Source organism: Prionailurus bengalensis, chromosome D4 (assembly GCF_016509475.1).
Source record: "Prionailurus bengalensis isolate Pbe53 chromosome D4, Fcat_Pben_1.1_paternal_pri, whole genome shotgun sequence".
Taxonomy (NCBI): Eukaryota; Metazoa; Chordata; class Mammalia; order Carnivora; family Felidae; genus Prionailurus; species Prionailurus bengalensis.
In genome coordinates, this window is record NC_057359.1 from 73,349,531 (window position 1) to 73,372,627 (window position 23,097).

Genomic DNA, 23,097 nt, shown 5'->3' on the forward strand with positions numbered 1-23,097 from the left:
ACTTGTCACATACCTGAGAGCAAAGTGATCCCACCTCTACATCTTTGCTCAGATGGCTCCCTATGTTAGGAATACCCACACACTCCTATTTTGGGGGGAGATTCCATGCCAAAAATCAGGGGAGTCTCGTGCCTTGTGAGGTCCTAAATTAATAGTTTTTTACATGTTTAAATAACGCAAGGGTCTACATTCTACAACACTTAGGCAAATCTGGCCTGCTGTCTGTTTTGATAAAGTTTTATTGGAACACAGTAATGCTCATTCATTTAGATATTGTCTATGGTTGCTTTTGTGCTATAATGACACTGTTGAGTAGTTGTGACAAGAACAATATGGCCCACCAAGTCTAAAATATTTGTTGTTTATTCCTTCACAGAAAAAAGTTTGCTGACGCCTGATCCAATTTCATGCTGAGGGAGAAACCATTATTATCCCCTTATACAGAGAAGGAACTTCAGGCACCAAAAGGTCACACGGCTTGTTAGTGGTGCAGCCACGATGTAAACTCCCAAAGTCTGACTGAGAGCTTATGCTCCTAACCAACTACGCTACATACACTTTAATGAATGTCTTTTGAATATCAATTAGTTTCTTTTGGTAAAGAGGCAAATGTAATTAATATAATTATCAATATAACTTGTCATCCAAACCAGGACAGCTTTGACAGTGAAAAGAGGTGCAATTAGTCACTGTATCTGGACATGGGACATAAAGCCTCTCCTGAACAATCTGTGATGTGTGATCACCCTAGAGATAGGAACAGAGATACACAAGACAGAGCAGAATAGATAGATAAAATTATGAAAGATGTTTTATTTTATTTCATAAGCCAAATAAGTGTACTTTCTTGCTTTATAGTCATACACCTATACATAAAGAATACTTTCTTGTGAATTCTTATGTTACTCTCATTAGCTTATGACACTTCATCTTGCTTAAACAATAAAAATAATTCTTACTGCCCAAATACTCCAAGTTATTCATGCTGTATGTGTGGGGGGAGGGGGTGAGGGGGAGTTCTGTTTAGTATTCCACTCTACTCTCAGGTGGCTTATAAGGTGAGAGGAAACATGGGCCAGACAATCCATAGAAATGGCATTATGCACGTGAGGAAAAAACGTGTAGAATCATCTGTGCAGCAGACGTGTGCAGATGTGTGATAGCTACTTACTTTGATACGAATTTATAAGCCAAATATTGCCTTCAGTCAATCAAATACAATAAAAATACATCTAAAACTGGTGGTTCTTATAGATTATTCTAGAAAGGATATGCAATCAATCAGGGAAAGCACATACAATGGAAAAAACAAGACACCAAGGATGGAGCCCTGGAAAATTCCAACTGGTGAGGGATAAGAGAAAGAGGGCTTGATGATGGGAACGGAGGAGAGAGGGAGAGAGAAGAAGATCAAGGGGGAATGGTGTCAGAGGAACTGACGGCAAAATATTTCAAGAAGAGGGAAGCATTAAATGTCAGATGCAACCAAAAATCCACTACGGTAAGGAAAAAAAAATGTCCCTTGGATTTGATAAGAGTAAGATGGCCTTTTTAGAAATTGTTTCACAGTAATGATGAAGACAGAGCCCTATGGAATTCTACTGAAATATAAATGTGGACTGAGGAAGTAGAAACACCAAGGTAATACCATTTTCAAGAAGCTTGTATATTAAAGGAGAGAAAGATGATGAATCAGGTTACAAGCTGGTATTTTTAATATACAAAATAATTTAAGCAGGTCAAGGACTGAATTATTTCCTGAGACACATATGTCTTCAGACAACTATAAAGACACAGATCAAAAACCCAATAGAAAAACAGGCTGGTACCTCAATAATAATTAAAGATATGTAAATTAAACAATGAACTTTTTCATATTGATAAAAAAAATTTTTTAATTTTTTTTAACGTTTATTTATTTTTGAGAGAAAGAGACAGAGCGTGAGGAGGAGAGGGACAGAGAGAGAGGGAGACACAGAATTGGAAGCAGGTTCCAGGCCCCGAGCTGTCAGCACACAGCCTGATGCGGGGCTGGAACTCACGAACTGTGAGATCATGACCTGAGCTAAAGTCAGACACTCAACCGACTGAGCCACCCAGGCACCCCCATACTGAGAAAATTTTAAGTTGATAGTATCCAATATGAAAAAAATCAAGTATGCAATTATTCACCCATATGCATAGATGGGTGGCAGACAATCTAGCAATACTCTCAAATTGAATATGTGCCAAAACAACTTGAAAAAAGAAAAACAGGGATGCCTGTGTGGCTCAGTCGCTAAAGCGTCCGACTCTTGATATTGGCTCAGGTCATGCTCTCGTAGTTCATGAGTTCAAGACCCACATTAGCCTCTGTGCTGACAGCATGGAGCCTGCTTGGGATTCTCTCTCCCACTCTCTGCCCCTCCCTACTCTCTCTCTCAAAATAAATAAATAAACTTTAAAAAAAGAAAAGAAAAACAAAGTGGGAGGGCTTACTTTCTTTACCTGACTTCGAAACTTACTGTTGGTTTACAGGAATCAATGCAAGGTAATATTGGCATGAAAGTAAATCAATAGATAAATGGAACAGAGAGTCCAGAAATAGACCGCCACATACATACTCAGCTGATGTCTATTTAACCCTTGGTATTGGTGGTGCCAGTGGTGGGCAGAGATGCCATGTGGAGTTTGTGGCAAGCCCCAATAGGAGAACACCATAGGCTCCTGGAGTTTTGGAGCAAGGCTGGGCCATCTGCAGTGGACAATTAGATGCTTTTGTAAAACATCTCCTTGCATACTATTGCATCCTGGTAAAAACAGAATGCATGCCCATGGGACACTAAATGACTACTCCACCAGAACTACCCATTATGAGGTAGAACCTGTCAAAACCACCAAATCATGAATTAAGTAGGTTTAGAAAACATCCATTTTAAGATGGAAGTGGTACATTCAGCAACAGCCGGCATAAGCAAGCCCATGGCACCCACCACTGTTACATCAGCATCCCCTACAAGGACTTCAGGTTGATGCGTAAATACTCTCAGCTCTTTGTGTGCAAAGAACCAGTAGGCAAAAGGAGGCATCACTATTTCAGAAGAGGTAAATAACCCTGATATCAGTAGAAAGTGGGCTATCACACAATGTGGGCAGGGAAGAAAACATAGAACTCAGTGATCCACTTAGTACCTCTGGCCCAACTGTGACTGTAAATGTACAGGTTCAGGTCTGAGAAGGGCATTATGGCCAGTGTCTTAGGTCAGCAGAGGTCGCTGCAAATGGATAGTGGAGAAGTGAGGTGATGAGTTATCTACTATGACCCTGGGACCACTATAGCAGCAGGAGCTGTGGTTTATCCCACTAATCTCTCCCTTCTGACTTCTCTCCACAGGCAAAAAGGGACTCAGGAATTCTGGAGGAAGTACTTCACCGATATATAAAAACCAGTATATCTAAACAGAGCAAGGGAAGTAGTATGATAGACATAAAGTTGCATATCCAGACTCTTCTTTAAGGAAGGACTTGATGTTTGGCTGGGGGGAGTGCACTAAGAAGACAACTTCTAGCTGTCAGCTACTTAGAACTAGGACTCCATTACAGAGAGCTCCCTCACCCAAGGTCATGCCCTTTGCAGTGCAGCCTGCATCTGGTGAATGAGCAAGATGGGGGTCCAGAGGCCTAATACAGTGAGTGGGAAAACACTCACTTCAGAGCTCTTCACCAGGTTCGCAGAAGCTTTGTTGGGCCTGCAATGTATGTAAACTTCGTCCTTTGTCCAATCCTGCATTTCCTCCTTCCTTTCATAGATACTGGGTTTTTTTAAATGTTTTGATTTATTTTTGAAAGAGAGCGAGACAGAGCGTGAACAGGGGAGGAGCAGAGAGAGAGGGACACAGAATCCGAAGCAGGCTCCAGGCTCTGAGCTGTCAGCACAGAGCCCAACATGGGGCTCGAACTCCTGAACCACAAGATCATGACCTGAGCTGAAGTCGGATGCTTAACTGACTGAGCCACCCAGGCGCCCCTAGAGTTAATGTTCTATAGAACACCAATTAGGTCAAGATGTTTTATAATGTTCTTTAGGTAATATATGTGCTTACTAATTTTTCCTTTTTTAAAAATTTTAATTTAAATACCAGTTAACAGGGTCTTTACTAACGTTCTGTCTAGCTGTTTTATCAGCTGCCTATCGAAGGATGTGAAAATCAATTATGATTGTGGAATTGTTTATATTTCTCCTTAATTCTTTCCACGTTTGCTTCTTATACTTTAGAGCTCTGTTTTAGGTGCATAAATGTTTATGAATGTTTTGTCTTCCTGATGAATTAATCTTTTAATCTTTAAAAAAAATTTTTTTAAATGTTTATTTACTTTTGAGACAGAGAGAGACAGAGCATGAACGGGGGAGGGGCAGAGAGAGAGGGAGACACAGAATCGGAAGCAGGCTCCAGGCTCTGAGCCATCAGCCCAGAACCCAACGCGGGGCTCGAACCGACAGACCACAAGATCGTGACCTGAGCTGAAGTCGGACGCTTAACCAACTGAGCCACCCAGGCGCCCCTCTTTTAATCTTTTTAAATTGGCCCTCTTTATCTGTTAATAGTTTCATTGAGAAGTCTGTTTTGTCTGCTATAAATATAGCCATTTATGCCTTTGTATGCTTACTATTTGTGTGATATATCATTTTAATCCATTTAATTTTGACTTAATTGTGTCTTTTTATTTATTTAAAATTTTTACTTTTGAGAGAGTGAGCACAAGTGGGGAAGGGGCAGAGAGGGAGACACAGTATCTGAAGCAGGCTCCAGGCTCTGAGCTGTCAGCACAGAGCCCGACACGGGTCTTGAACTCATGAACTGCGAGAGCATGACCTGAGGCAAAGTTGGACACTTAACCAACTAAGCCACCCCAGCGCCCCTCTGTGTCTTTTTAAAGTATAGATCTTGTGCAGAGCTAAAACTGGGTCTTGCCTTTTTATCCATTATGAAAATCTCTGCCTTTTAATTTGAGAGTTTTGTCAACTAACTTTTAAAGTAATGATTGTTAAGATTGGGTTTAGGTCTACTACGTTATTATTTCTATTGTTTGTCTCCTTTGATTTTCTTCTTTTGCATCTCCCTTCCTATTTCTATTATGCATTTTTTTTAAGTTTATTTATTTTGAGAGAGACAGAGACAGCACAAGTTGGGGAGGGGCAGAAAGAGCAGAGAAAGAACCCCAAACAGGCTCTGTGCTGCCGGAGCATAGCTCCACACAGGGCTCGAACTCACAAAACTGTGAGATCATGACCTAAGCTGAAACCAAGAGTCGGATGCTTAACTGACTGAGCCACCCAGGTACCCCTCCATTATGAATTTTAAAATTAAAAAAATTTTTTTCTACTGACCTATTTCAAGTTCAATGACTTCCCTGTCATTTACATTCTACTGGTAAACTTATCCAGTGAATTAAAAAACTTTTTAAAAATATTTGTTTTAATTTTGAGAGAAAGTGAGTGTGCAAGTAGGGGAGGGGCAGAGATAGAGGGGGACAGATGATCTGAAGCAGGCTCCACGCTGACAGCAGAGATGGGGCTTGAACTCACAAACCACAAGATCATGACCTGAGCCAAAGTCAGATGCTTAACCAATTGAGCCACTCAGACACCCCTCCAGTGAATTTTAAATTTCAGACATTGTACTTCTAAGTTCTAGAGTTTTCTTTTGGTTTTTCTCCAGTTTCTATTTATTTGCTTAGTTCTTAAAAAATGTGTATTCACTGTGAGCATATCTTTATTTCACTAAGCAGTATTATAATACTTATATTAATATCCTCATATGCTCATCCTAACTTTTGGATTGGTTGTCTCTTTTCTTGAATAGGGTCACATTTTCCTAATTGTTTAACTGTCAAGTAAATTTTTCTTGTATCCTAGATATCATGAATGATAAGTTGTGGAGAGTTTGGATTCTGTTATATTTCTCTGAAGAGTGTTAACATTTTTGTTTTAGCAAGTAATTAGCATGGTTGAACTCAAACTTCAAACTAATTCTGTGGGGCAGCAGCACAAATAAAAGCTCAGTTCTCTTGTCTTTAGTTGAAACATTAGGAGTCTGTGCCAAATATGCATGGTTCAGAGATCAGACAGGGATTTGGGCAGAGTTTATTCACAGAATTTGGGTTGCTCCTTCTTTGAGTCTTTCTTTTCTGGGATTTTCCTTTCACTTTTCAGTGGCTGTGGTTTCCCTGAAACTCAGCCCTGTACTTTTTCATCTCCAAAAGACTGAATGTTTTCTATCAAATTACCCACCTCTGCCACACCAACTTTAGCATATCCTCAGGATAAAAGCTGTGATCTAACTTACCATTCCCTTCTTCCAAATTTCAACTCTTTTCCATAATCTGCTTTTGTTCACTCTCCAGTACCTTCAGGTCATTGGTTGTGTGTGTGTGTGTGTGTGTGTGTGTGTGTGGTTTTCCAGAGTTTATAACTATTATCTGTGGAGGGTCAGGATCAGTAGGAATCTACTTGGCCATACCACTAATGAAAACTCATTACAATAAAATAAAATCAATTCATGAAAATAGAAAAATTACTTAGAAAAACATAAAACTTACTCTTAAACTGACAATCTTGAATCACCATCCACATAATGATAGTGATATTTTGCATTTTCTAACATATGTATTTGTGTGTATAAACATTATCTTTATATTAAAGAAATGTCTCAGAAACATTTTCAAATACTTTTAAATTTTAACAATGATTTATACCAGTGTTTCTCAAAGTGTGGTCCCCAGACCAGCACCATCAGCATCTCCTGGGAAGTTATTAAAAATGCAAATTCTCAGCTTCCCATCCCCTACTGTCCCAGACCTACTGAGTCAGAAACTTTGTGGATGGGGCCCATTTCTAATGTCTGTGTTTTAACAAGCCCTCCAGTCAATTTTGACACATGCTATCATTTAAACTCACCTCTGTATGTCTATTTTCTTTCATTCTTCATCTCCAATAATTTTTTAGACATCCTTTCTTCAGTCATTGACGCTAACATTTAATTCCTTTTTTACCGTACACATTGGCTTTCAAACACTTATTTCCACTGCTCAGGCATACATACCTATATTCCTCACTGTCCCAGGTATGGTACTATTATGGGTTCTCCACAAGGTGTGGGAAATTTGACCTAGTCATCACATGCAACTGTTTTATCCTTCTAAAAAGTGCAGACTTTCCACAGCTCTGGAAAGTGAAGATTCATTCTGTGTTTGGTGCCAGGCTTCCACCTGGTTACAAATTACTGATGGAAAATGGCTTTCACATTGCATTTTCCTTCTCTGAAAGTAAATAAGTTACTTAGAAATGAGGGTATAACATTCATGAGTTGATTTTTCAACACACACGTGTATATACACACACATTTCATTCTCAATACTTATATCTGTTAATTCTCTGAAGTGAGGAGATCAAGAAGGCAGGAATTTGAATGGGAAATATTTGCAAAGATGGCACTTAACCACATATTCGCTGAGGGGCCATCATTATACTAGCCTAGTATCCAGATGAAATATTTATTGAGCAGAACTGACCACTAAAAAAGTCTTGCTTATTAACCCGTATGTTTCTTCTGAAGAACAAATGAGGTAATGTAGTAAATGTGCTGTAAAAATGTAAAAGGTGACATACATGCCAAATATTATTATTACCTTATATTATGAAACCATTTTTGTTGTTAAGTCACTGTTTTTAGTGTAACAACTTAAATTTTAATACAATTCAGCTGTGTTTTTTATCTATGACTCGTGAATAAAAAATAATAATAATAGGGGCACCTGGGTGGCTCAGTCAGTTGAGCGTCCAACTTCAGCTCAGGTCAGGATCTCACAGTTTGTGAGTTTGAGCCCCGTGTCGGGCTCTGTGCTGACAGCTCAGAGCCTGGAGCCTGTTTCAGATTCTGTGTCTCCCTCTCTCTGCCCCTTCCCCGCTCATGCTCTGTCTCTCTCTGTCTCTCAAAAATGAATAAACGTTAAAAAAATTTTTAATAACAAATATTATTTTTAATTAAAAAAATAAATAAGTATGCAGTGGAAAATAGGTCTCATGTGCAAACTCAAATTGATCCATAGTAACCTCTGGAATGCATGCTTTTTTTTTTTTTTTAATGTTTACTTATTTTTGAGAGTGAGGGAGACACAGCATGAGCAGAGGAGGGGCAGAGAGAGAGGGAGACACAGAATCCGAAGCAGGCTCCAAGCTCTGAGCTGTCAGCACAGAGCCTGATGTGGGGCTCAAACCCACAAACTGTGAGATCATGACCTCAGCTGAAATTGGGTGCTTAACCAACTGAGCCACCCAGGTGCCCCTGGAATACATGCTTAAGAATGATTCTGAGGCCAGGTCTAGATTCACTCAGAATGAGTGTGGTGACCCATTAGCAATGTTTGCTATTGGGCAAGAACAGGAAGTAGTGGCATTTGTTACAATACATTTGAAACCCCAGATTGAGGTGTTTGTATATACGTGCTCTGAATATGAGACAAAACGGAGTGACTGTTCAGAAAAGCACTTTCATTCACCTAAAATCAAAATTTATCTTCAGTCGTTTTAAAAAATGGCATATAGAAGAAACACAGTACAGAATTATAGTTGTAATTCATTATTTTAATAAAAGGACATGTGTTTGATAGGAAAAGTCTTTGTGAATTCAATATCAAGTTTAATGCCATGTCCTCAGATTCACCACCCTTCCTAGAAACTTTTACTTTGTAAACAACACCATGGAGTGGGCTCAGTGAAAATTTTAATCAGTGTTGATGTATGCATATTAAAAGGACTTTAGTTGTGAAAATAATACATTTACATTGTTCAAAAATTCGTATACAGGATATAATAAAAAGGAGGTCTCCCTCCAGTCCCAGCTCCCACTCCTGTGCTCCTGTGCTCCTAGAAACCACCATAAGGTTTCTTATATATTTTTTCAAACCAAGTCTATTTACATACAAATATACATATACATATATACACACATACATATATACACACACAGAGACAGGCAAATGCACACCCTTTTGTACAAAAGTGGGAACATACTATACACACAGTTCAGCAATCTGCTTTTTTCACTTAACGATGTATCTTGGACATCATTCCCCACCAGCACCTGTGCATCCTCAGCTGCTTTCATTTTTTCTCTTAATTTTCTGTTAATATTTTTTACACAAATAACCTTTAGGAAGTTTGCAGCTGATGCAGAAGCTAACAAAGACATTAAGAAAGAGAGAGGTAATAATATCAAAGATCAGGCTCATACCAGTGGCCACATACATTTATACATGGAAATTAACAGATATGCAAATTCAATTCTCATATGCGGTGCTTAAGTACACAAAACTCAAGCAACTCAGGAATTGAGCATATGTAATTTGCTTCTCTACTGCTCTGATTTTTCAGCTTATTAACATTTTTAAAAGCTTTATATTTTGGTCTGAACACATAAATAATTAATAATTGAGTACTTTTAAAACAGTATTTTCTATAAAAGGTTGGTATCAAGTTTAAACTCTCCATCCATTGCTTCCCTGTAAGATTCATTTTCAAATTCCCTCGTATGTAACGAGGTGTGACTTCTTATTAAAGGCTTTCTAACATCCTTAAAATTCAGACTTCTTCTAAGGTTAAATAAAACCTCTAGTTAAAAGGTTTTCCCACATTAATTTCACTGAGATTTTTCTTCTGAATGAGTTTTCACATGTTTGGTAAGGGATGCATTTTGTTTGAAAGCTTTCCCACATTCATTACATTCATAGGGTTTCTCTCCAGTGTGGGATCTCTGATGTATAACAAGTTGTGACTTTACATTGAAAGCTTTTCCACATTCATTACATTCAAAAGGTTTCTCCCCAGTATGAGTTCTCTGATGTACAATGAGATGTGACTTTTGGCTAAAAGCTTTCCCACATTCATTACATTCATAGGGTTTTTCCCCAGTATGAACTCTCTGATGTTGAGTAAGACCTTCAATTTGTTTGAAGGCCTTTCCACATTGGTTACATTCAAAAGGACTTTCACCTGTATGAGTTCTCGTGTGGTAAGTAAGAGATGAGCTATGCCCAAATGCTTTTCCACATTCATTACATTTGTAGGGTTTCTCCTTAGTATGAGTTCTTTGATGTATAATGAGGTGTGACTTCTTGCTGAAAGCTTTCCCACATTCATTACATTCAAAGGGCTTCTCACCTGTATGAATTCTCATATGTTTAGTAAGGGACGAGCTATACTTAAAAGCCTTTCCACATTCATGACATTCATATGGTATTTCACCTGTATGAGTCCTCACATGTTCTGTAAGAGATGAGTTATACCTAAAGGATTTTCCACATTCCTTACATTCATAGGGCTTCTCACCTGTATGAGATCTTACATGTTGAATAAGGTTTGAGCTGTGTCTAAAGGTTTTCCCACACTCAGTACATTTATAGGGCTTTTCCCCAGTATGAACTCTCAGATGGTCAGTGAGGGCATGTTTATGACTGTGGGCTTTGCCACACTGAGTACACTCATATGGCTTTTCTCCAGTGTGAGTTCTCTGATGCACAACGAGGTGTGACTTTTGGCTAAAGGCTATCCCACATTCATCGCATTCATATGGTTTCTCCCCAGTATGAATTCTCTGATGGTCAGTGAGTCCTTGCTTGTGACTGAGAACCTTTCCACATTGATTACATTCATAGGGTTTGGCTTTAGCTTGAGTTTTGTCACACTTAGTAGATGAGTTACGGCTGGATGATTTCTCATGTTTCTTTCCAGTTTGAATTTTGTCGCATTTAGTACGGGATGAGCTATGATGAGATAATTTCTCATGTTTCTTGCCAGTTTGAGTTTTGTCATGCTTATTAGATAAGCTATGGTTGGATAATTTCTGTTTCTTTCCAGTTTGATTTTTGTTTTTCTTTGTATCAGGTAAGCTATGGCTGAAAGATTTCTTGTGCTCTTTAGTTACATTAGGTTTCTTTTTTGCATAGTTTCTTATATGACCAAGTAAGTCTAAATTCTGTTTCAAACTCTTTCCATGTGAATCAAATTTAAGCTTTCTTTTTGAAGGAACATGTTTTGTACTCACATTTATTTCCCCCAATGAGCTACATTCGTGGCCTTTCTTCTTAGTCAGACTTTTTTTCTTGAATGCAACTTCCCTAAGGAGTTTGTTTTGAGATTCCTGGTGATTTGCTAGCTGGTCGTTATCTTGCTGGACTTCTTCTAAAATGGAATTCAATGAGACATTCTTATGAATCTTTTCACTCTGATATTTTGAACTACAACTTGTAAAACAAATGCCCTATTGTGGGGCTGAATCTTTATTCAAGCTTCACATCCCAAGGTGAATGAAATATCAAGTGTAAATGTCCCTAAGCTTTTGGACTTGAGGGGAAAGTGCTGTAGACAGCACTTCCAAGTGCTTATCCAAGAAAAGATAATTGACAATAGTAATTAGAAAAAATTTTGCCTGTTTACAAATATAACCTTGTAACCTGGGATAAATGATAAGATAAACTGAAGGAGCAGTGACTGGGTAATAGATGAAGTTAAAAGAGCTTGTGATTGTAGTTGGTATTTTTTGAGGTTTCTCCACAGCCCAAGCTTCCCAGCTTTGATAACTGCCAATTCATTCACAGTATTTGGCTCCCACAGCCTGTACTACATTAATTCAGCTCTCTATGGTCACAATTGGAGACACATCTGGCTCAAGCCAAAGTGTCCAATATGAGTCTTCCTCCTAAATATTTAGACTCTAGTTTGTCACCATTGGGTTTTTACAATGATATAAAACGAGTAATAGTAAAGTCATATCTTCCCTGTGTAAACAGAAAGTTCATCAGTATGAAGAATGAAGCATACATCCACAAAGAAGCAGAGATGTGAGATCACATGTTCTCAAAGAGACCATTTATCTAATCCCAATTCTGGATGGCTTTCCAGTTCCTAGTTCTAATCCCTGGTAGGGTCAGGCTGACATATCCACCTTTAGGTTATAAGAGATAAACCTAAGTCTTTATAGTAAATTCCTCGATTTACTTAGACTAGCCTGAGTATATTTTTGTTACTGCCCTCCAAAGAGCCAAAATAGAGAAAATAAGGGAAGTCTACCAAGAAATACTAAACAGCTTATAGGTGACTAAGGGAATAAGCAGGAAAGGGTGTTCCAGTGCTACCACCTACGATCAATATAATAATGACATTCCTGTACTAAAACAAACAAACAACCAAAAAACCCCCGAAAAACTAAAAAAACAACCAAACAAAAAACCCTACAGTTTCTGAGTCCCCTGATGCTTTTACCATGATAAAATTCATAGAAATGAGACTTCTCATAGAAATGAGATTTACACCATTTAGAGTTACAATGTACACATGTATCTGTTTTCCAACAGTTTGCTATGGAGCATACCTTTGTTTCTGTCAGGTCACTCTACTAATTACTAATCATAAATTTTAAGCTTATTCCCAGCTTTAAGTGATTGCTCACGTCCTTCCTTCCACACGTTATACAATTACACATTTTAAGATACCTTCCCGGTGTGTGTTTTCCTTCTCTGAGTCCACCACCCACACTGACACATGGAGGCAATTATGTTTGTACCATTATGATCCAAACTCTGGTTGAAAACAATTGATTGAACAGTGGTAAACATAGGGCCCAAACTAGACCAATACTATTCTTTCTCCTAAGAATTTAGAATTGAAATTCAAAGACCTCTTTTAGCTAGGTATGGATACGACATGTGTAAAAATCCAAAAACTTAAGAGTTGGGACTACCATTTTGAGGCAGCTTTCTTCACTTATGTGTGTGGAAAAGCAGAAAAAGCTTTAGGATGGGAATTAAACAGACTCAAAGAGAGAAACAGATGTAAGAGTCTCAAAGAATATAAGAAACTGAACAGCTGCCTTGGTCATAAAGGAACAACACATGGATAAAGTGAAAACTGGGATCAAACAGAAAAGAGTTTTAGTATTTGGATATAAGCCAGGAAACACCACTACGTTCATGGAGGACTTTGAAGAGATTAGTTCCCATGGGGTAAAAAATCAATCTTTGTAGGTATAGATATAGTGGTATAGATATAACAGGGAGAGGTAGAGTTGCCAGGTGCTTCTTCCTTTAGGAAACTTTAAGTGGTACAAACATTTTGGGGGAAAGGGTAGAACAAGAGCAAGACAAAGGTGGCCTCTTCCAATGTCCAAGGATTCTGGAGAGGATAGAGGCAAATCTTCTGGGAAGAAAGGGATCAAAACTCAAACCTTTCCCCTTGAGGTGTAACATTATAAGAACCTCTTATAATGATGAAGATTGGCCAGCAGGAAAAAATATAAAGCACTACGAGAGAAATTTACCATGAGGGGAAAAGATAGAATCTGAACTAGTGAAATGTTATAATAATAGGGTAATAATGAAGAGAGTTGAGTCTGACAGAGCATGCGATTACATCTGCGAGCTTATCCTGGGGCGCCTGGGTGGTTCAGTCGGTTAAGCGTCCAACTTCGGCTCAGGTCATAAACTTGCGGTCTGTTGAGTTTAAGCCCCGCATCAGGCTCTGTGGTGACAGCTCAGAGCCTGGAGCCTGCTTCCAATTCTGTCTCTCTCTCTCTCTCTCTCAAAAATAAATAAACATTAAAAAAAAAAAAAGACTGTAAGCTTATCCTGAATCAGAGAGTAACTAACACTTGAATGTTAAGCTAAAATGACTGACGTATATAGCTCAATAGACTCAGCAAATCATTGGAAGGAATAGAATAGTCTTTCCTTGAAGCAATTCCAAGTACTATATAGGAAACTGAACTGAGAAGAAAGTCACTGTAGCAATGACAAAGATGTATTAAATGATTCAGTATTATTTTTTAGTTGCAACACCAAGTAACAGTGAGAAAAGTAAACACAGCCAAAATTGGAGCCACTAATGGATGGATCGAAAACTCCATGAGGTCCCTTCATTCGCCATTTGAAGGGCTAGTCCTTCTGGTTTCAAGAATTCGTGGAGAGCTGGAAAATTCAGAGGACACTTAAAAATATACGGTAAACATTCTGCTAAGTTGGGGACTATAGTGATGTAAATAATAAGTGAATATTTTAATATTTGGTGGCAACACCTAAGATGAATTACTTAAAAAATGGATTCAACAAATGAGCCTAAGAATTAGAACAATTTAGGTATGAGACAATGTAAAGCTAATTTGGGTGATGTCTGTGAGAAGTGAAGAAAGCAAACAAACAAATCAGGAACTGAGGAGAGGATAGAAAAAGAGAAGGCAGAGAGCAAAGATGCACCGGAACTCCATGGTAGACAGGCCTTAAATCAAAGTAGACCCGGGGCACCTGGGTGGCTCAGTAGGTTAAGGGTCCGACTTCCACTCAGGTCATGTTCTTGCAGTTCGTGAGTTCGAACCCCACGTCAGGCTCTGTGCTGACAGCTCAGAGCCTGGAGCCTGTTTCAGATTCTGTGGCTCCCTCTCTGCCTGTCCCTTCCCCCCTCCCCTCTCTCAAAAATAAAATAAACGTTAAAAAAATTTTCAAAGTAGACCCTGATAAAAATATGGAAGGTGAAAGGAAGCTCTAATTTAGAAAGAAATATAAAGCTTTCCATTTCTGACACTCTGAGAATGAGCTTTCCTGTAAAGTAGGTAAAAATATGAGTGCAACACAAAGAAACTGGAGATTTATCTGGACAAGATAAATTTTTCTTGAAAGTCACCCATGTAGAATAAGTAGCTTGTATTTGCACAAATGATTCTTTTGAGGAAAATACAATAGAAAAAAAAAAAAAGAACAGAGAGCAGAAGACAAAACCTTAGGGATACTTCAGCAAGTGGAAAGAAGAGAATCTGGTGAAATAAATGTAAAGAAGCACTTAGAAGATCAGATTTAAGTGGTATATAATTTAAGCTAAGTAGGCAAGAATTTCATGCTGATCGAAACTATTAAAATATGCGCTGGAAGGTAAGCAGGGGTTACTTTAAAGCCAGAAATTTACATAGAGACACAAAATCTGTAGGATTTGACTGTAGAGGTTAAGGAGCAAATGGAAATGACGATTCATTATAGACCACAGGTCTGGAGCATTTTCACAGTGAAAGAAGGGAAGTGGAAAGTAATTAAAGGCAGGGAGCATCATGCCAAGAGATTTGGAAAGAGGATGGACCCAAGAAGGTTTGAACACATAAGGAGAGAAACATATCATGGAGTCCCAGAATTTGACTGGATGAAGGAAAATATACTGAAGATATTAGTAAAAAAGGAGACAATAAAAAACAGCACTGCTTTAAACAAGGTAAGCAGTGATGGGACTTTGAGAACAGCTAAGAGGAGTCACTGCTCCTCCTGGAAGCTGAGCAATGGAGAGCATAAATGAGGAAAGATGACTGACTATATATGGAAAGGTCAGTTAGGCATCTGAGGGGCTGGTATCAAAGGTTCAGAACTCTAGCTGTCACCTTTTTCCTACCACAATATGAATGGTGTGGCATATTGTATTACTGTTCCCTGTGGAAAGATTGTACCTCCCAGGCCCCTGCATGCCACTTGAATCCTCCCTGGAGAAGGGCTGTCCATTCCTACCCTGCTGAGCTTAGGAGTGGCCAGGTGATCTGCTCTAACCAATTAGCCAATAAAATGTGAGCAGAAAGAGACATCTACCACTTCCATTCAGTAGTTTTAAGTCAACAAGTGGTTCTACTCATTCTTCTTTCCTTGTGACATGAGAGCAGGATTTGCCAAATAGGGGCTGCTCTTTCGATGTAGGTCCAAAGGATAATGTGGAATAGGGCTACAGCATGAGCAAGAAACAAATCTTTCTTGTTGGAAGCCACTGAGATTTGGGGGTCATTCCTTAATGGAGCATAACTTAGCCTAAGCTAACTGATGCAAGTGGTATAAGCAAACCCCCATACGTGAACACAGGCTTACAACTACTGTGAACCTCATATGAGAACCTCACACGTAGACAGGTTCACAGACAGAAGAGATATTAGAATCTCCAAGGTTAGAGAATCTTTGTAGTTTGAACTCCTCCTCCCCCAGGAGAGGATATTTTTCAACTGCTACTCCTGGTTAAGAAAGAAAGGTCTCAAATATTTAAGATTTTAAAAATAAATTATTCACTGGGTTGACTGGGTGGCTCAGTCGGTTAAGCGTCCGACTTTGACTCAGGTCATGATCTCACGGTTCATGAGCCCCGCATCAGGCCCTCTGCCGTCAGAGCGGAGCCTGCTTCGGATCCTCTGTCTCCCTCTCTCTCTGCCCCTCCCCTGCTCATGCTCACTCCCTCTCAAAAATAAACATTAATAAATAAATAAATAAATAAATAAATAAGTAAGTAAGTAAATAAATAAATAAATCATTGAAGAATTGCAAAGTTACCACCAAAAAACTAGGAACTTACTTCCATTGGTTCCTATTTGCTTGGGTCTTGTTATTTCACTGGGACCACCTTGTCTAGGTTTTTTGCCCTTCCCCAACCACGGCTCTTCTCCTTTTTCCAACTTGGAGATCATGTTTGGTTTGGGAGCTTGATAACCTGCTCACGAGAAATGGTACAAATTGAGTGTTAGGAAAACAAACATCCCAGAAATCAAACACTAATATTTGGACTTCAGAGCCTTGAAAGAATTAAGAATATACGGCTTCTGAAATTTCACAATGACTGCCCATGTACCCTATCCAAGGAGGCCTTCCATTTTGGAGACAGGGGCACAGTATCTTGAGTTGTACCCAAAAGGGATCACAACTCTTTGATTCATAACAACCATGGCCAAATTTATCAAGAACTTCAGAGAGAAGGTATCACCATGCACACATTTTGAATTATGAAAGAACTGTCCTTACCCATTGAGGCAAGGTTGCTGTAGTTCTCCAGCATCACATCCTTATACAGGTTCCTCTGGGCAGGATCTAGTTGCTCCCATTCCTTCTGGGTAAAAGCCATAGTCACATCTTTGAATGTTACTGATCCCTGTAATAGCAATACTTCTATTCAGTCTAATGTTATTCACATTAGTGAGTGATTTGGACAAGATAATAATGATTTGTTCTTAGCTCAACCATTCAATTTGATCATGATGTTATAGTGGATACTAATTCTTTACTCAATTATGCATTTTTTGAGAGGCAAAAATCATATTAAGAAATGTCCCTATTATGGACTGAATGTTTGAGTATCCCCAAAATTCATACGCTGAAACCCTCCCTTCCAATGTGACGGTATTAGGAGATAGGGCCTGCAGGAAGTAATTAGAATGGGATGAGTTCATGAGGGTAGAGTCTCCATGAATAGGATTAATGCCCATATAAGAGTCACAAGACAGCTTGCTTCCTCTCTCTGCTCCTTCTGCCAAGTGAGGGTACAAGAAGTCTGCAACCTGGCAGTTGGTCTCACCAGATCCCAACCAGGCTCACACCCTATCTTGGACTTCTCACCTCCAGAACTGACAGCAGTAAATTTCTGCTGTTTACAAGCTACCCAGTTGATGGTACTTCATTGTAGCAGCCCAAACTGACTAAAACAGTCCCACTTGTGAATTTGTTTATTCAAGAGGATAAAGAGTGAAAAAAGTCATACAATTATCAGAGAGAAAGACAATTACCAAAACAAACAGAATCAGTCTTTACCTTTTCTTCTATAACAAAAAACAGTGGAATAGTGTTTATGAGGTAGAAGAATTGAGATCCTTGATTTTTAGAACCAGCCAAAAAATCACCTATATTTGGAAGCAAAAGTAATGTATTTTAGGCATGTAAGGATGCAGAAAATATAATACGTATATATTTTAGAAATAAAGAAAAGGAGAGGGACAGGGAAGGAGGAGGAGGAGAAGAAAAGGAGTGATTTTTAAAAGAAGGAAAAGTGAATCAGAATAAAGATTTCAAGATTGGGAAGGACATAATGTACAAGAAAGAGCTGTGAATAATAAAACCAGTCAAATGTCTAGTTACATCCAAGTAACTTGATAATCTTCTTGTACAACTGTTACAAAAGTCATTAAAATCAAGAGTCGTGACTTAGGGGCACCTGGGTGGCTCAGTCGGTTAAGTGTCTGACTTTGGCTCAGGTCATGATCTCGCCGTCCATGAGTTCAAGCCCCGCATCAGGCTCTGTGCTGACAGCTCGGAGCTTGGAGCCTGCTTAGGATTCTGTGTCTCCCTCTCTCTCTGCCCCTCCCCCACTCGTGCTCTGTCTCTCAGAAATAAATAAACGTTAAAAAACTAAAAAAAAAAAAAAGAAGAGGCGTGACTTAAGAAAAATAAACAGGACTATAACTGGTAGGGGTGGGGGGTGGGGAGAAATTAAAGCATGTTTAAGATCTCTTATTAGGCAGGTGAGAGGAGGAGACACAGCTACTGGAGAAGTTTGCCACTAACGAATACCAGCTTGAACAGATTTGTTTCACATTGAAAAATAACTCCTTACCTCCACAGACTACCAATCAATTAGCTGTGTATGTCACCAATCTCTGACCTGACAAACCTCCAGTCATGGACATCTAAGAAGTCCCATCATTGACTGTCAGTGGCCTCTGAATCACTGATAGACTGATCCCAACAAAGTCCCCTATCAGTAACAGCAACAAATCTCTCCAGTCGCCCCCACACACTCCAATCACAAAATCCCACAGGTCTCTCAACTATGGACACCTAAAGAACACATCAGTCTCTTCTCTGATGCAACCCCAAATCCCAACTCTACCAGTCCCCAATCACTGACGCCAACAGACCTCCACCAACAGTGGCGTTTACAGAAACCCGAATCAGTACCAGCCTACTTCACTATACCTTCAATCTCTTTAGCCATTCCCTTCACCCGCTTGCTTTGCCTGAAATCTGCCTTCTCCTGAGGATCCTGCTCCCTTACAAGGCTCCCTGCTGGAGGTTATTTGGTTTGGCCCAACCATGACTCGTGTACCTCACGGCCTGAAAAGGAGGTCAACGAAAACTTTCAACTATTCTTCATTCATCCTTCAAAATCCCTATCATGTTTAGAGTATCACCAGACTTCAACCCATTAACCCTCCATTTCAACGATTAACCAGAAGAACTCACAGCCTCGCCATATAGTTGTACTCGGAGCTACGATGTAGTACAGCTAAGGAAAAGGTGCATGGGGTGAAGTCTAGAGGAAGCCAGGCACAAGTATCCAAGAGTCCTCTTCCAGTGGAGTCACACAGGACACACATGATTCCTCCAGAAATAAATCGTGAGAACACGTGTGAAATGGTGTTTCCCAAGGAAGCACGTAGAGTCTCAGTGGCGCTCACGGGCACCCTCTGCCTGGCACACACAAAAGTCCCGGATCCCCAGAAGGAAATCAGGAGTTCAGCATAAACCGCATTGTTTACATCGTTTAGTTTATTAAATGTTTTATTTATTTTTGAGACAGAAAGAGACAGTGGGCGGGAGGAGGGGAGAGGCAGAGAGAAACACACACACAGAATCTGAAGCAGGCTCCAGGCTCAGAGCTGTCAGCACAGAGCCCGACGCGGGGCTCAAACTCATGGATTGTGAGATCATGACCTGAGCCGAAGTCGGACGCTTAACCGATGGAGCCACCCAGGCGCCCCTACATAGTTTAGTTCAGGCACGGGGAGCCACTTTTATCATTTCTGGGAATGGTGCAAAACCTCCTGCAGTCTAAGTTCTCAGATGTCAGGCAAAGGTCAACCTTGCAAGCAGGCTTTTCTAAGGACAGCTGTTAGGGGCCACTTTGGTCAATTCTTCCACACAGTAATTCTGCCTCATTCACTGCAAACCTGAACACCAGCCTCCTCTTCCCTACAGCTCCTCCACTAACTGCATCAATGCAGAAGAGCCCTTCCACACTCTGGCCTTTCTCTTTCCTGACTCCAACAATCTTTTCTTCTACCCAAACTCAGCCACTGATTCGTCGCCCAGGCATTCTTTAGACCCTTGCCACATACATTACAGCACCTCTAAAATCTCTACTTAAAACACTGTCCTGCCAGCTTACTTCTTCTAGTACCTTCCACGTCAATATTTCTCCAAATACATTCGGCCCTCATACCCATCGATCCTAACCATTTTTTCACAATCTTCCATTGCCGCGCAGCCTTACTTTTCACCTGTCCTGTTTAGATTTCGTTCTAACACCTTACACACTCCACGGAAAACAGCTTTCACTTCCTTACCCCTCTTCTTCTCCACTGTACTTCCCTAGCAAAGCCTCAAACTTAAGCCCAACTTAATCTCTGCCTGGAACATTGCAGTTAAACATTCCAAAAGAAAAAAGCCAAACAACTGTGCTGACTGGTCTCACTTCAAATTGATGACACATATCTCAAATGGGCACCCAATACTGAGAGCTTCCTGTTCCTCTTTCCAAGATGATTATTCCAAACATTCTTCTCTTTCTCTCTGAAATCTGCAGCACCTACTCCTTTCCCACTGCCAGCTGATGAATTTGCCTTACACTTTCAAAGACAAAATAAATGTACGTGAACAAGAACTACCTTGCCTTGTTACCACCAATTCCACCAATCTGTTTCCAAACCCCTACCATCTGTCTCCTTTCTGTTGAAATGGAAGACGTGTCCCTTCTGTCACTGAAGGCCAGTTTCTCCACTTATGCTTTGGATCCTATCCTCAACTGCTTTCTTGAGGATTTCACCCCCTGCAATTAACCTCTCTCTTTTGTGCCACCTATTTTTCCCTTTCTACTGAATCGTTCCTATTAACATACAAAGTTGCCTTAATATCATTCATCCAATGAAAACTGTCTCTTTTTTTTTTTTTAATTTTTTTTCAACGTTTATTTATTTTTGGGACAGAGAGAGACAGAGCATGAACGGGGGAGGGGCAGAGAGAGAGGGAGACACAGAATCGGAAATAGGCTCCAGGCTCTGAGCCATCAGCCCAGAGCCTGACGCGGGGCTCAAACTCCCGGACCGCGAGATCGTGACCTGGCTGAAGTCGGACGCTCAACCGACTGCGCCACCCAGGCGCCCCGAAAACTGTCTCTTAATCACATGTCCCATCCAATGCCAATGTATTTGCTCCTTTTACCAGCAAAACTCCTGGTGTTGTCTATACTCTGTCTCTATTTCATCACCTCCGTTCTTTCGACTCATTCCAACAGGATTTTACCCTCATTGCTCCACGAAACAAACTCTTCTTAATCAAAATAACCATTGAGCTACATCTTGCCAAAGTCAAATTCTCTGCAGTGATAAGTCTGGGACTCACAAGAGCTTATGACACAACTGACTCGCATGGTCTTGAAAAGCTTTCTTCTTTAAGCTTCTTTGACACCACATTTACAATTTTCATCATATCTCAGTGGCTACTCCTCACTCTCCCTCTTTTTCTGTTCTTTTCCAAACCTCTAAATGTAGGAGTGACCCAGAGCTCTGTCCTTGGTCCCTCTTTTCTTCTCTATCTGCGTCCTCTCTGCAGGTGACCTCATCCAATCTTATGGCTTCAAGCACCATCTTTATGCTTGATGTCTTTCATTATGAATTCTCCAGCTCCCACCTCTCCGAATTCTAGATTCATGCATCTAATGACTATTCAACATCTCTACTTGGGCATGTAATGGGCGTCTTGATGTGGCCAAAGCAGAACCACTGTCATCCACTTCTGGCTCCCATTTATAGCCACCAAATCTGGTCGTCTTCAACACAACCCTTTCGCAGAAAAAGGAAGCACCCTTTATCCGGTTCCTCAAGCCAAAAGTCTAGATGTAAAATCTTGATTCTTCTCTTCCCCCATGTTTCCTATCAGCTCATCAGGAAGTCCTACTGGCTCATCTCTAGATGTATTCTGAATCTGATTTTTCATTCCCTTGCTACGACCCTATTCTAAACCATCATCATCGCTTCCCTTTCACTATTCAATAAACTGCTAAAGGACCTCTGCACACAGACAGGGACAGTCTGGTCTCCAACTACCACAGGCACCGTAATAGACTCCCATGGACCACACATTGCCACACACCTCCCCAATCTCTGACACACCACGAAGCCATTTCTGATCCCCACAGCCTTCCAAACCATGGCCTTTCGGGCCACCCCACCCCCACCCCGCCCCCCGCCATCACTGTCATCGCAGATACCTCGAAACACGGATTTCCTTAAACTGTGGCACCCACGGACCGCGCAGGCCCCCCATCACTGCCCCACGGATTCCCCCAGCACGCTGACCCCCCCTCCCCCCGCCAGAAGACCCTCCAGCCTCGCCTCCAATTCCCAAATCGCTCCTCTCAGAGACGGCGGCCACCCTCCAATCACGGACCCCCAACTAGCCCACCGCGGACCGCCCGGCCGCCCCGCCCCGCCGTCGCGCTCACCGCGGCGCTGCCCCCCGGCTCCGACACGGCCATGTCCGCGGCACACCCGGCCCCTTCGGCCGTTCCCGCACCCCTCCTCCGGCCCACGCTCTCCTGCTTTGTGAGGATCGGGTCGCAGGCGGAGGCCGACATGGCGGCTGCTCGAAGCGCGGCCTTAGCGAGCCCGGCGCCTGCGATGGCGGCGCCCCTGGGTATCGCGGGAGGGCGCGGCCATCTTGACCGAGGCTCCGCCGTACAGCGGGGGCTTCGCGCTCCCGGCGCGCGCGCGGGCGGGTGGCCCCGGGACGCCGCGGAGGGTCCCGAGAGCTGAGCTGCGAGGGGGCAGGAAGCGTGCTCAGGTACCCACTGCACGGTGCCTCGCGGCGCTCGACACCCCAGCCCCGGCGTCCGGAGGCTCGGCCACGCAAATGCAGAATTCGGAGTCGCCTTTCTGAATCCGTCACTGCAGCCGGTTGCCGGGAACCCCGCAATCACGAGGCCCAGCGCGGGATCCAGACAGCCGGGATAGTAAGAGAGATTGAGGAGGAAGGAGAAAAGGCCCGATCGCTCAGACACCATTGTTTCATAGGGAGAGAGCACTAATCGTCCAAATACACGTCTTTACCTTTACGGTATAAGAACAATGAGGGGAAAAAATGAAGCAGCAGGTTCAGTGAACACATCACTCCTCAGTGAGGTCAGCTGAAGCCAAATAATCAAGCAATTGGAGCAGAGATAATTTCTCAATGAGCTATTTGGTGTACCGACGCCGTTCATTTAACAATTATGTGTTGAGCTTTTACTTTGTGCCG

General features: G+C 41.2%; 1 protein-coding gene across 2 annotated transcripts in view; it reads right to left on the minus strand.

Moving 5' to 3' along the window:
• ZFP37 (ZFP37 zinc finger protein) overlaps positions 1-22,879 on the minus strand; it is a 46,477-nt gene extending 23,598 nt beyond the window's left edge. Inside the window, exons 1-4 of one of the 2 annotated variants that reach the window (XM_043567326.1) lie at positions 22,307-22,879; positions 16,837-16,963; positions 16,394-16,528; positions 9,711-11,218 (exon numbers count right to left, since the gene is read on the minus strand). In XM_043567326.1, the coding sequence (XP_043423261.1) occupies positions 9,711-11,218; positions 16,394-16,528; positions 16,837-16,963; positions 22,307-22,864 (2,328 nt within the window). In that variant the 5' untranslated portion in view covers positions 22,865-22,879. Of the gene's footprint in view, positions 1-8,602; positions 11,219-16,393; positions 16,529-16,836; positions 16,964-17,619; positions 18,035-22,306 lie in introns of those variants that run through there. The other variant, XM_043567324.1, reaches the window with a different exon arrangement.
• Positions 22,880-23,097: the final 218 nt, after the last annotated feature.